This window comes from Bufo gargarizans, chromosome 11 (assembly GCF_014858855.1).
Source record: "Bufo gargarizans isolate SCDJY-AF-19 chromosome 11, ASM1485885v1, whole genome shotgun sequence".
Taxonomy (NCBI): Eukaryota; Metazoa; Chordata; class Amphibia; order Anura; family Bufonidae; genus Bufo; species Bufo gargarizans.
In genome coordinates, this window is record NC_058090.1 from 42672989 (window position 1) to 42687485 (window position 14497).

The window sequence follows — 14497 nt, forward strand, 5'->3', positions numbered from 1 at the left end:
GATTATGGATCCCTCATGCACATTATAGCATATGAATCCGTCTTTGGTCCATGGTTTTCACAAACCATTGGTAGGAGATGCTCTGGAAACTAATTTTCAGCCTAGCAGTATACAAGGAATCTGGATGACACACGGAGGGCAAAAAACAGACATACTGATCCTTCACAGATGATCCACTGACCATCTTGTCACAGATGTCATCACAGACATGTGAATGAGGCCTTAGACTGTCTAATCTGTTTAGAATACCTAAAAAGGGAGTAAAATAAATAATCAATCTGTTCCAGTCAATAAGGGAGGGTAAAATTTTTAAAATGGTAAAGGCCTTACGACACGGTCAAAACTAATCCCCAATATTTGCATGCAACTTTCCTCATATAATACTCAGGGGTTTAAAGCTTTTCATAAATGTTAGTATAGAGTAAACGTTACCTCAGTACAAAAAATATATATGTAATGTCTTTAATGTCAAGAGTGTTTTAGAAAAGAATTGAAGTTGAAAGTATTATTTAAAGCAATATGAGAGTTTTTCAGTTTATTTTCTTTTTATTGTTACAAACTGCCAGGAGCCTATTATAACAATTAACCCCTCCTATCCCTTTCCTTACCTACTGCCCCCTCTGATCCAGCACCGCCGCTGTATCCTCCTCCCCAGGCTGCGGAGTCGATGTTGTGTAAACCGCTGCAGCCAGTCTCTGGCAGTCTCGTACTGTATACAGCTGAGTCCACTGATTGGCTGCAGAAAACGAGATGTCATGACTGCAGCCCAGTGGAGAGGACAGAGGGGTAGCGGTAGATCGGAGTTTAGAGTGTCTGCTCGCAAAAGGTCTTTTTTTCTATTATAGCAGTTTTAGATATTTAGAAAAGAACTTAGAAAACCCTTTTAACACATCAAAATAATCTTTACTTTGAAATGTGTCTCCATACTAATAAGATGCATGTATACACTGTCTACAGTAATTTCATAAAATAGTTTTTTTTATGCATTACGTTTTTCATTAATTACAAAAGAACATATGGAAAGCATGTGTCATATGGAACATTTAAGAGTGATCAAGGCTTTTCATAGAAAAATAAAAGAAATTAATAACATATATTAGGCTGGAAGCACACACCACTGAACAGTTGGCTTATTTGACACGCTACAAATTTTACAATCTGCAGCATACGCTGAGAATTTTCCACACTGTAAGTGAATGGTGTTTGGTAACATCTCATTCAACTTTTTGGGTATTTTCTGCAACTAAAATTACCCAACAAACGTGTTGTATGCAAATCAAACTGTGACATGTAGGTTCATCATTGGACACCAGACACTGGATATATTACTAAACTGTAATATTATTATATATCTAATTAATATATTACTAATAAAATAAAAAAAATATATATATATATATATATATATATATATATATATATATATATAAAATTATATATTAATTGTAATTAGAGATGAGCGAATTTCTGCTTATGAAATTTATTCACACTTCGTTTGTTGGTAAAAGGTGAAATGCGTTATGGATTCCGTTACCACGGACCATAACGCAATTCTATGACGGAATGTCTTTAGAAGTCTATGGGCTACAAAACGGGTCCGTCCCGTTTCCGTTATGCAGGGAGGTCCTCTTCTAATTGTAATATATTACTAAACTGTAAAATAGCAGTTTAGTAATATATTAAGCTCATTTGTTTGTGCTGCACGCTTCTTTCAAACAAGATGTAGTTATATCACGTCAGCCATATTAGCTCACAGCTGTCTTCTGGTCAAGCTAAAAGCATAAACTAGTCCTTCTGACTCGCAACGCTCTCCTTACAACCAACCAACTATTGTAAGATACCTCAAGACTGTGCATTCTAAAATGTATGTACTGAGCAACACCTTAAAGAGCACTGAATACAGAGTATATCAAGAACTTGCAGGACAGTCTGGCCATAGACCCTTCGGGGAATGTTTCTGGTGGGCCGATACCCAGAGGTAAAGTAATAATCTGATTTTCAATGAGTTAATTAGCAATGGGAAGTGTCAAGAACTTTTGTACCTGGCTGACGGCGGCAAGTTCCCTACTGAATCCTGAAATCAACTGTATTGCCATCCTGAGGTAACTCGCGAAGGATGGAAAGTGGCAGCTGGTGCTGGCCACCACAGAAGGGCAACTTCTGGGGAGGTATTTTTTTGCTGCACTGTGGTATTCAGTTCTGCTGGGGCAGTATTTTGTGCCACAATTTTTTTTCCAGGGCGACTAAGTTCCCAGTCTGCCCCTGAGAACTTGACAACCAAACACAAATAATGCATGTGTCCACGCCTGTGATTCTTATTTTCTTTGCTCTTCTCTTTCACAGGAACAGACCAACCAACATAAGCGGATTAGTCATATGATGGACGTCAATGGCACCTGGTGAACCCCACTGACTACTAAAGGTCCATTGAGTTTCAATCATGGTGTCCGTCATTTTACTGCATAAAATATTGCAACACGCTGCTCTGGTTTTTCTTTTTTTTCTGGATCTACGATGGTGGCTCCTGACTGAGTCTCCGATGCAGATAGTAACCTAGTCTAAATAGACACTGAGCAGGCTACTAGGCATGCGGAACAAAGTAGTTCAATGGTGATATCATGGAGTGAGCAAGTCACTGCATGACTTACACATAGTTAGATGTCTGTTGAGCAATTTATGTTTTGTTTCCTTGTTGGATTATTCACCTCTGCATACTCCTCCCCCCTAGCATGGTCAAAAATCAAACTTAAATGACCGAATGGACTCTGGCTTCATCGCTCCCCTTTGGGTGCCGCAGGTCTCTTAGCATCAACATCCAGTTTGATGCAGGTCATATGACCGCTGCAGCTAATGACTGGCTGCAGTTGTGAAATGTCCCCAAGATGTCATGTCACTGGGCAATGTGACGCACAGGTGACATGTCATCATTGCGGTAACCACGTGACCAATGTCAAACCAGACAGGGGTAGACCTGAGGGGGATTGGTGATGCTGGTGGGTCTGCAGAAAAGGTCCCCAGGGGGAACAACCGCTTTATAAACTAAACTTGAACTTAAAAGCATTTTCCCTTGATTATTCCAGCCTGCCGCTTCTTAAAACAAACTTTACAAAGTGACTACAAATGGGAAACCGTTACATACATGACTTTAATAATTATTTTTTTAGCACAGAGTCATCATTCAGAAATAATGATAAATGAATAAAGGATAAAACAATGTATAAAACATTAACAAATGGGCAGATGATAATGGATAAAACTGTTCAAATTAATACTCACAGAAGACAAAAAGAAAGGAAAATTTACTTAAGCGGAGGTGGACGTAGCAGAGACTGGATTGTGACTAATAAGTAGAAAATCATTATTCTTTACAGATCGAAAGGTTTTCACTTGAATACCAATATACATTAAGCAGACAAAGCAGCTTAGTTATGTTGGGTTCAGAGAGCACCATTGGCTTTAAGCTGGTGGCCACTAAAGTTTCATCACTGCACATGTTCAAGCTTCTGAGTAGTCGATATTTTGTCTTAAGAGCTTTGCCACCTAAAACAGTGAAGTCCCTGGTCAAAGACTGTCTTTGAAAAATGGGATAGATTTCTAGCATGTCAATATTCCACCGTCCATTCATGAATGAAGGAGTCCATAAAACCTTGCATCCAGACTAGACTATTTCATGAACAGTAGGGTTTTAGCTACCCGCATCACTCCATTCTTCAGATATTCATCTATTTCAACAGGCATTATATTTTCCATAAGGACATCCACTTAACACTGGGGTAATTTCCATCTTGTAGATAATTTAACTCCTTAGAGCTGTCTGCTGAGTTTCTGAGCTTGCCTCTCCTTGGCCTCAAAGGCAAACTTGGTGTCTTGAAGCTGACCAATAGCTTCCTTGGCTTCCTGCATGTCTTGAATAATATGAGTGTATTTTTCAGTCATGTCCTTGTTCTCTCTCCGGATGTCTTGCACCAGTTGGTTGACCTCCTCTGTTTGCTTGGTACACTGAACCTTTAGCTGCTCAACTTCAGACAGCATGGCTTCCATGGTCTTCACCAGTGAATCCAACTTTTCTTTAGACATGATGCTTTAATTGTTCGAAGAGATAGTTCAAGGTAACGGCAAGCTTGCAATGTGATGGGAGTCTGCCTATCAAATTGTGTCCGTAATTTATACAGTCTGTGCTCTCCATCATCACTAAGCCGCTTTTGCTAGATAATCTCCATCCTCCACTCACAGTGGAATAATCCATTAGGATTTGAGCCTTATGCTGACTGCTACACATGTAGCTCAATACTGAGATACAAAACAGCATACAAGTAGTAATCTCCCCCACAATAAATTTCTTTAACAAGTTTCAGCCTGGAATTGGTACTCTATTAGATCTCATGAGGCTGATGAATAGTTTTGGCATAAAAATACGGAAATGTTATGACCATACCAAATATTTACATTAGACGAGATTCATTTTTGGATTAGTTTATTACTAAAGCATACTGAAAAACATGCACCACTTGGCCTGTGTGATGTATTAATATCTCAGTCGAGCACCTCCCCAAACATTTTGACCAAACATGTCTATTTGGCATTATCTCATCAGATTTTGTTGCGTTATAAAACAAGTAAAACCTGTCCAGGGGTGGACTCGCCGTAGACCCTACAGGGGAATTTTTCCAGATGGCCAAAGCTCAGGAGCCTCTGAAGCCCTCCTGACGATGCTGGCCAGGTATATAATCTGATTCTCTCAGCATTAATTCTCGGAGCACCAGTAACTACTTATGAGCCTGGGCAACGGCCGCAGGTGCTTATCTGAATTAAAGTCCTCAGGATGGTGATACAGTTGAATAATGCAGCAGGGGAGGCATTAGTATTTTGTGCTGCACTGTGGTAATTAGTTTTGCTGGGACAGTATTTTGTGCTGCACTACGATATTGCTGGCCTCGCCTACTTGTTGTCCCAGCCTACTTGCGTTGCCCCACCTTCTTTCCGTTTGGACCTGCCTACAACATGAGGCTACTTTTATAATTATTTTTTCCAGGACCATTTTAAGTTCCAGTCCCAGCCCCTGGAACGGTCCCTTGCTGACCCTACTACAAGTTTTTTTTTACCATGCTTCATGTCTTATCGACTTCTTTCTTCCGCATACTACCTTTCTTCAACTTAGCATCCAGCCACAACTCTTACCCTTCGGAGCCTACGTCTATAGAAATGAATGAGCAGTTCACAGATGTGTCCTCTATGTAACACGTACAGATTTTTAAAAAATCTGAATGTCTGTCAATAAGAACTCCTACATTATTTTCCACAAATCCTGTATACCTGCATTGCTCATGTCTAGTCTTAGCAACAAAAGAGCCCGCTGTATTATATTAACATCTGCTTTATTTCATCATTATTCAAAAAGTGTAATCGAAGTCCATGTTTTTAAAAGTCCAAATCACAGAGGCAGACAAGGCACAGGACTGTGCTACCACAATATTTTGGAGCTTTCCCCTTCTTCAGGCATGATGCTGAATTTGGGGGACTCATTCTGGAGATAATAGTGGGCCCCAGAGATGCGACCCACACATCTGACATTGGTGGCATATCCCAGGTGAGGTGAGATAACCCCCTTTAAATGAGCATTAATTAGCTGTAAGGAGTTCAGAGATGTGGGCTACAGATCAAGACAACAGAGCAACTCCCTCTCCGTGTAAAGCCAACAGCAACAGTCTGCAGATGTAGTAAAAGTGAAGGCGGTAGAGGAAAACCTGTTGAAAATTTTTAATAAAGACCAATTTGGAGCCCAAAATGAGAATCATGCAATGATAAAAATGTTTAATGGATTCCCTGCAGGACGAAGAAAAACACACTGTGAAAGCAACATACCACCCAAATGAGAAAGTGAAGCTGCAAGTATTACTTTTACCAGCAATATTATATATAACGGCACACACTATTGTCCATGCAGACAAATCGTGTTCTGCACCCTTAACTATCAATCTCCTACAATGTAGATCCCAATTCATCTTAGGTTTACTATCACCTGTTTTTTTCCTTCTGTTCATTGAGATATATAGTATCTAAGAAACTGAAAGGCACCCTGTGAACTCAAGTTTGTTAGGCTGGGTTCACATATGCATAGCCGGATACCAAATCACTATAATGGGATCTGGCGGAAATCCGGTCACTTTCTCGCATATATGCTGACTTTCAGCTGGACAAATTTTTTGCGCGTAGCATTTTTTTTTTGACAGATTTAAAAACGGCATGTACGCTGGATACAGTGACCGGATTACAGTGCCAACGCAGATGTGAACCCGGCCTTAGGTTGAGTTCACATCACTGTTTCGCTTTCTGTTCTTCTGATATGTCAGAAAAGATTTAAAAAAAAAAACGGATCAGTTATTTTGAGCATCAGTTTCACTTTGTGCCAGAAATCTGTTATTTTTGACGGGAGAAAAAGCCCTGCATGCAGTGCATTTGTTCCTCTCTAAAATAAGGAAATAACTAAAAAATATAAATAAAAGGATGCAAAATGTGCATAACGGATTATCAGGATCTGTTTTTTTACAGGATCGTTTTTTGGGTTATTATGGCAGATCAGAAGAATGGAAAATGAAACGGTGAAGTGAATCCAGCCTCTCTCAGTTATTTGTATTATTCAGCAGATTCACTGAAATATTGTAAAGATATCAACTGAACATCTGATGGCAGATCTGTCCCTATGACGCTGGCTGACCTGTTACATGTGCTGTTGGCAGCTGAAGGCATCTGTGTTGGTCCTATGTTCATGTGTGCCCGCATTGCTGAGAAAAATATGTTTTAATAAATGGAAATGAGCCTTTAGGAGCAACAGGGGCATTGCCATTATATTTGGAGGTTCCGCTCTCTGCAACTGCCGTGCCCTGTCACTTTGATTGACAGGGCCAGGCATGATGACGTTTACGCTGCCCGGTCCTGTCAAAGTGCAGAGGGCACAGCAGTTGCAGAGAGAGCTGAGCCTCTAGATGTAATGACAACACCCCTGTTGCTCCTAGAGGCTCATTTGCATGTATTAAAACCTCATCTTTCTCAGCATTGCGGGCACATATGAACATGGGATCAACACAGGTGCCCAAGCGCACATGTAACAGGTCAGCCAGTGTCATAGGTACAGAACTGCTGACAGATGCTCTTTAATTACAACAGTCACAACAGATTCTAGATTATAAAACGTGCGATAGGTTCAGAGACCGTCAACTACAACTGGATAAAAAATTTCAATGGTCTTAGATTGGCTCAACAATCTATAATTTTCTTCTTTTACCTTTAAAGCAAAAAAGTTGAATGTGAAGGAAGCAGTGATAATTACTCCAAAAAGCCTTTTTACTGGGCTGGAATATGTGGAGGTTGCAATACTTGAATAGACATCTGACAGTTACAGTGTAAACCAATGATTCATTGTATAATAAAAGCTTACACAACCTTGTAATATAGCTTTTGTTTTACAAGAGTCTGAAAACCTTTCCTGGATCACGTCCAACTTAGGTGAAGGGATCATTACAAGAGAAAGGAGAGCCAGTGATCTGAGTTTTACTGTAAATCCTTGTTTATTAATTTGGAACATATATAACAAAATAGCATTGAGCATGTCAAACAAAATACATGTCAATTTTAAGATGAATGGGTATACTGTTTGATGTCATGTTCCTCCAGTTACGATCATTCATGACCACTTTCTCCTTTGCACTTGGCTCTTCTCCCTAGCCAGTGACATCCCAAGGATATACACATTGTAAATTTGTAACAGTATTGCTGGTCGAAAGTTTTAATTTTCCCCAATAACTTTCTTTAATTTACAGTCTAGACCAGGGTTTCTCCACATTCCTAATTCAAATACTCAATTAGGCCTCATGCACACGACCGGTTTTTTTTAAGGTCCGCAAAAACAGAGTCCGTAGGTCCGTGACCGTTTTTTCGTCCGTGGGTCTTCCTTGATTTTTGGAGGATCCACGGACATGAAAAATGAAAAAAAAAAAAAATAAGTCAAGTTTACCATTGAAATGATAGGAAAAAACGGACACGGATCACGGACACGGATGACAATCTTGTGTGCATCCGTGATTTTTCACGGACCCATTGACTTGAATGGGTCCGTGAACAGTTGCCCGTGAAAAAAATAGGACAGGTCATATTTTTTTCACGGCCAGGAAAAACTGATCACGGATGCGGCTGCCAAACGGTGCATTTTCCGATTTTTCCACGGACCCATTGAAAGTCAATAGGTCCGTGAAAAAAAACTGAAAACGGCACAACGGCCACGGATGCACACAACGGTCATGTGCATGAGGCCTTACTCAAATTACATGAAAGCATCCTCTTCCCCCAAAGGCCATGCTTGTACACCATGCTGGTTACTAAAGGAATAGCATGTGCAAGTGTCCTTAGGAGCAAGAGGGCTCCAAGTTACACCTCATGAGCCACATTCATCTTTAAAGAGGGCTTTTCATGTTTTTTTTTAGTTTAGATAAATACCTTTACTTGCGCTGATGCTGCCATCCTGCCTGTTTTTTTCAAATATCACTCCTGTGCCCCGCTGTGCCCCCCCCCTGCAGTTTTCCCGCTCAGTATGTTAACAATGAGCATCGGCACAGGGAGGAGACGCCAGGGTTTCTCAATGGGCGTCGTCTCCCCCCTGGCTATAGCGCGATCCAATCACAGCGGAGAGCGTTACAGCCAGGGAGAAGGAGGCGCCCACTGAGAAACCCTGGCGTCTCTTCCTCCCTGTACCGATGCTCAGTATTAACATACTGAGCGGGAAAACTACAGGGGGGCACAGCGGGGCGTAGGAGCGGTATTTGAAAAAAAAAAACAGGCAGGGTGGCAGCATCAGCTGCAAGTAAAGGCATTTATCTAAACTGAAAAAATAAAAATAAACATGAAAGGTCCTCTTTAGCCGTCCCATTGAAATGAATAATAGGGCTTGTAATTACATCTGCTCACTGCTGCGATGTTGACTGCGAGCAGGTCAACAATGAAGGGAAGACTGCGCTCTCACAAAGAGCAGCCTTCTCTTCAACCAGATGATTGGCGGGGGTGTCGGACCCCCACCAATCCTGAGGATAGGTCATCGATATTAAAGTCCAGGAAAACCCCCTTTAAACACAAAATCATGAAGTTGCAATTTTTCAGATATATATTTCAGTTTGAGCACTATTCTGGAGACAGCATGTGTGTTATATTGTTAACAGGGATGTTGAATTGCAGCAAGAGCTTACGGTTCCTATGGCGAGCCACATAGAGGAGGTTTCAATCCACATGTTGCCCCCAGCTCTCTGGTTGAGAAGAACTGCCTGACCTTGCATATACGGTACCTTGTTGGGTAAATGTATGACAGGTTGATAACCTAGGACCTAACAGCTCAACCTGTTATGCATCTCCACATGAACAGTGATTCGCCTTTTAGTACCCTTAAATGGGTTGTCTCATCTCGTTGTTACTAAGGTGAGTCCCGACCACCTTCCGGCCAGGAAACAGCAGAGAGCTCTGCTGTTCCAGTAGCTTTCATTGTCGTGCATAAGAACTACTGAAACAGCGTAGCACAGCAAGCTAGGCCTTTTCCCTAACTCAGAAACAACATAGCTTGCAGTGCTACACTGTTTTCCGTAGCTTTTACGCACTGCAATGAGAGCTACTGAAACAGTAGAGCGCTCTGCGCAGTGAGGCGGTTGGGACGGTGTCTAATCTTGCCTTAGTAATGGTGAGATGAGACAACCCCTTTTAAAGGGGTTTTCTGAGACTTTAATACTGATGACCCAACCTCTGAGTCAGCTGTTTGAGAAGGCACCGTAGCTCCTACGAGCGTTGCGGCCTTCTCAGTGTTCACCAAGCACAGCACCGTACATAGCGGCTGTGCTTGGCATTGCAGCTCAGCCCCATTCACTTCTATGGAACAGAGTTGCGTATAGGCTACGTGACATGATGTCACATGGCCTAGGAAAAGCTGGAGAATTCCACAGCACTACTGTGAGCACCGCTGCCTTCTCAAACAGGTGATCGGCGGGGGTCCCAGGTTTTGGACCCCCACCAATCAGATACTGATAACCTATCAAGAGGATGGGTCATCAGATCCAAAGTGTCGGAAAACCCCTTTAAAGGCTAAGGTCACGTTTGGGAACAATTTTGTGTTACTTTTGCATTCTATTTATCTTGGGCTAAACAATTTTTCCAATTGCTCATGTAAGCTAAATTCCTAACAGTGTGACAAGAGTTTAGCTTAACTGTTTATGAGCTGTCAGACATGAAGAGATAAGGGCTGCAGATCGAGTCATCATAGCAGCTCTCCAACGGAATTCACTGAGAGGGAGAAGGAAAAGTCTGCAAATGCAGTGAAACTGAAGGCTGTACAAGACAAACTGTTGAAAATTTCGTTCATATTCTCCAGTGTCACGCTTTAAAACGCAGTCAAAGTGATGAAAAGCACGAAGGCAAACAGTAGTTTTGAGAAGCTGGAGAGTAAAGTCTGCATCAGAACCGCTCCCACAGCATCTGCAACGGGAGGAGATGATCCAAGATCTGGTTTTACTTTTACAATCCCCATTTCCCAGATGCCATCATGCTGCGTAAAGAGCTTGCAGCTAAACTTCTGCCAGGGATTTCAGTAGTGACTATGTACCAATAAACAGTGTAATCAAACAAAAACAATAAAAAAAAAAACCTTGCATTTATAGCATACAAAAGAAAACAAAATCATGCATTTTTATTTTTCCCCCTTGCTGTGCTGTACTACGACATCTCTCCTGTAGGAAAGTACAGTAAAACGAGGTATATTTCTTAAAGGGTCATAACATAAGCACAGACAGTATAAGATAGCATTTCTCCCAGTTGACTTTGCATGAGAAAAAAAAATAATGATTGAGCCAGACATTCACCTTAAAGTATTGGTGTCCTCCAATAGAGTTTACTACAGGAAGATCATATTTGTTCTAGAGCGTATTGCTTTAAATTAAAGTATTTGCAATTCACACAGTGGGAACTTCAGCCACCACTTTCGGCCTTTTGTACTTGTGGAAGGAAATAAACTAAAAATCCTCGGAACGGTGTTCACACCATTTTACCATCCTTTGGTCTTCCCTTTTATCTTGTCACTGAAGACGTTTCTCACTTTTCTGGAAACAGCCCATATTACATGGGAAAGGATTTCTCGCGTTGCCTCGAAAGACTCCTTGAAATGTTTTTTTTTTTTTTTTTGTTTTTTGTTTTGCTGGTAAAGAAATGCCATCCTTCTGAAAACCTTTGGTCATATTAGATTTAAGTTTGATTACTGGATGAAAACTGTCCAAAAACAACCATACAAACAGTACACAGGTTCGGTGCTGTCTCAGCACAAAGGGAGTAACTACTCAAAACATTCGACTTGGGAAAATAAACAACCAGAAAAGCAAAACGCTTCCCTTGCTTGCATCCATGAACAGTCACGCTGACGGAAACAAACGTCCGAAACAGAAAAAATAAGCTGTCTGGAGCTCAAATATAAAATTGATGGAAAGCCAACTGATCCATAAAAGGCTGCAACAAGTTGTCTGTGGCGAAGTAGAAAACAAGTCCAAATGTAATGGAGATCGGAAGTGCAGGCAATGCCTTCTTGAAGATGGCAAGGAGTAATAGGGTAAGGCACAGGCCCTGTAAAAACAGCATCATTAAATCAGCGTTATAAACCAACTTTCATTGTCACCCACCATCAAATATTGAGATTCAACGGTGTTCTGCCTGGGGGGGGGGGGGGAAGTATTCATGAATAAAGCATTATAGAATGGTTGGACGAAGGTACTGGCCATATAGTAAGGTGCAAATATCAGTTGGAACAGGCTACGCTATCAGTTTAGATCCCAGGGCCAGCTTGTGTGCCCAAAAAGTCAATTCCCACCCTTAAAGGAAATGTGTCACCAAAAAGGTTATCTGACAGTTAAATCCAGACACATCTCCTTTTTTTCTAATCTGTGCATATTTTCTGATGACAGATTTTTTAAAAATATATTTCCTGAACATGATTTATGGGGGCGGCCATCTTGCCTGAACCGTATTTAGAGAGCATTTTAAAAAATTGCTTTACGGCAGGTCCCATAGACACAATGGTCAGGAGGGGACCTCATTGACTTCTATGGGAGAGTTTTCTAGGAGTGATCTGTGACCTGCGCAGAGGTCAGAAGGGACTTGATAAGCTGTGATGTCACCTATTGTGAATGGTGGATCCTGTGTTGTCTGTATACAGAGGTAATATAATGAGGATGTAAAGTTAACCCGATAACTGCAGTAAAGTGATCTGTACAGACCAAGAAGTGGCGCCTATTATTAGGCTTAGTGAAGGAGTTTATGTTTTTTGTTTAACTCTAGTGACTTTTATTTTCCATAACTACCAAAAGTTCTTTAAAAACAATAGGTCATGTTCTAATGACACATTCCCTTTAAGCTCTAAAGGTATTTACAGGAAAACATAAATGGCCATGGTGGCTCAGTGGTTAACAATGGTGCCCTGCAGCGCTGGGGTCCTAAGTTCAAATCAACATCTGCAAGGAGTTTGTATGTTCTCCCTGTGTTTACGTGTGTTTCCTCTGGGGATTCTGGTTTCCTTCCACACCTCAAGGGCATACAGAATTTAGACTGCGAGACCCACTGGGAACAGAATGTGATGATAATGTCTGTAACATGCTGCAAAATACGTCAGCGCTATATAGGCGAGTAAACTAAATAATAAACAGAGGGCTTGCAGAGTAGAATGGGCCTCATAGTAAAATACGGTAGGTTCCCTCTCCTGGGGTTGGTTCTCATGATCATATGCCACCATGAAGGTGGTTGACGAAGGCTTTTTCTCCCTAGAAAGCACAGTGGTTCTCCCTTCTTGTTTGCAAACTATGCAGACCCCGATAAATGAGTGCTTTGCACAAATTAGAACTATTCATAAATTCATAAAGAAAAGGGACAGGACCAACCTGAGATGGGAATTATTACACATCGGCTTGAATGAGAATCAGCATGGGTGGGTGTGTATTTAAAAAAAACCAAAAAAAAACAAACAAACAACTAAAGAAACAACAACAACAAAAACAGGAAATTTTACTCACAATCAGTATGGCAACAAAACATGCCAGGGTCGTATTCCAGTCCCCACTGGCTGTGGCTGAAGCTTTTCCTACAAGGACACTGTAGAAGATGAAGTCTCCAAGTCCAAGTTTCACACCCCCTGAAAGATAAAAAAAAGAAAAAAATATATATCTAGATCAAAACTGCAATTTAATCAACAGTTTGAAATAACCATTCTAACGAAAAAAGAGGAAAGAAAAAAAATGTTCATCTTGTCGTATTTGCTCTATACTTTCTAAGACAACATTTTACAGCTGCACGTTCACATCGAATACTACAGAAAATGTCAGCTCTAAACAGATGTCGCTGTAAGGGTAGGGCACGAAGCCAAGTGCAACTGAAGGTCACGCGTCGCAGCTAAAATACAGTATGTCAGACTCAATGGATCCTTATAGTTGGGATAAAGATTTGTTTTTTTGTGTTCATTTAAAGGGGTACTAGGAATGTTACGCTTGGCACTACAATAAAACGCTAGTGGCCTGTTGGAAGGATCTCTAGATCTGCAGTCGTAACAGAAAATTGGGAGAAATCTATGACACTCCAAAGCAAATGCAAGAAGAATTTATGGCGAGATCATAATAACCATGAAATGGGTAAATGGTAGTGACACTAATTAAAAATATCGGACGCTTCAGTCCTCCTGGACCTTGGTCACATGTACTGCAGGATCAGATTGAGGACAGAAATATCAGCTGCAGTCGAAGAGACAATGAGTAAGAACTGCTCCTGCTCCACATCTCTTCAGCTTCAACTAATATTTTTGTCCTCAAACTGATCCTGCAATATGGGTCACCAAGGTCCGGGAGGACCAAAGCATTTTATATTTTGAGCTTTTAAAAACAGGTAATAAACCTAGAAATTAACAGGAAGTACAAAAATTACAACTGGTCAATCTGAGGACTTCTGGGGGAAAAAAAAAAATAAAAAAACTGTCACGTACAAATCTGACCACAAGCGCCATTAGGGGAACATAAAATGGATGTCAGCTCAAAAACATACAGGACAGTTATTTTTTTGTACTACGGGACAAAACAGAATGTAATGTTTCTAGTTTTTATTTTTTACATTAAAAGGGGTTTTCTCACTTCAGCAAGTGGCATGTATCAAGTAGAGAAAGGCATTTACTAATGTGATAATATTATTCATATTGCTTCGTTTGGTGGCTAGACTCATTTTTCCATCACATTATACACTTCTCACTTCCATGGTTAAGAGCACCTTGCAATCCAGCATCGGTGGCCGTGCTTGCACACTATAGGAAACAGCACTGGTACCTCTGGTGGCCAGCACCATAGGAACACACAAAGGAAGCACATTTTCCTATAGTGTGCAAGCACAGCCAACAATCCTGGATTTTAGGGTGGTTGTAACCATAGAAACGAGACGTGTATAATGTGATGGA

At 40.9% G+C, this 14497-nt stretch overlaps 1 protein-coding gene across 2 annotated transcripts in view; it reads right to left on the minus strand.

The window, feature by feature from the left end:
• Positions 1 to 10697: 10697 nt before the first annotated feature.
• PSEN1 (presenilin 1) overlaps positions 10698 to 14497 on the minus strand; it is a 75521-nt gene continuing 71721 nt past the window's right edge. For both annotated transcript variants that reach the window (XM_044271621.1, XM_044271622.1), the window contains 2 exons: positions 13077 to 13195; positions 10698 to 11637 (listed from right to left, as the gene is read on the minus strand). In XM_044271621.1, the coding sequence (XP_044127556.1) occupies positions 11482 to 11637; positions 13077 to 13195 (275 nt within the window). In that variant the 3' untranslated portion in view covers positions 10698 to 11481. The remainder of the gene's footprint in view (positions 11638 to 13076; positions 13196 to 14497) is intronic.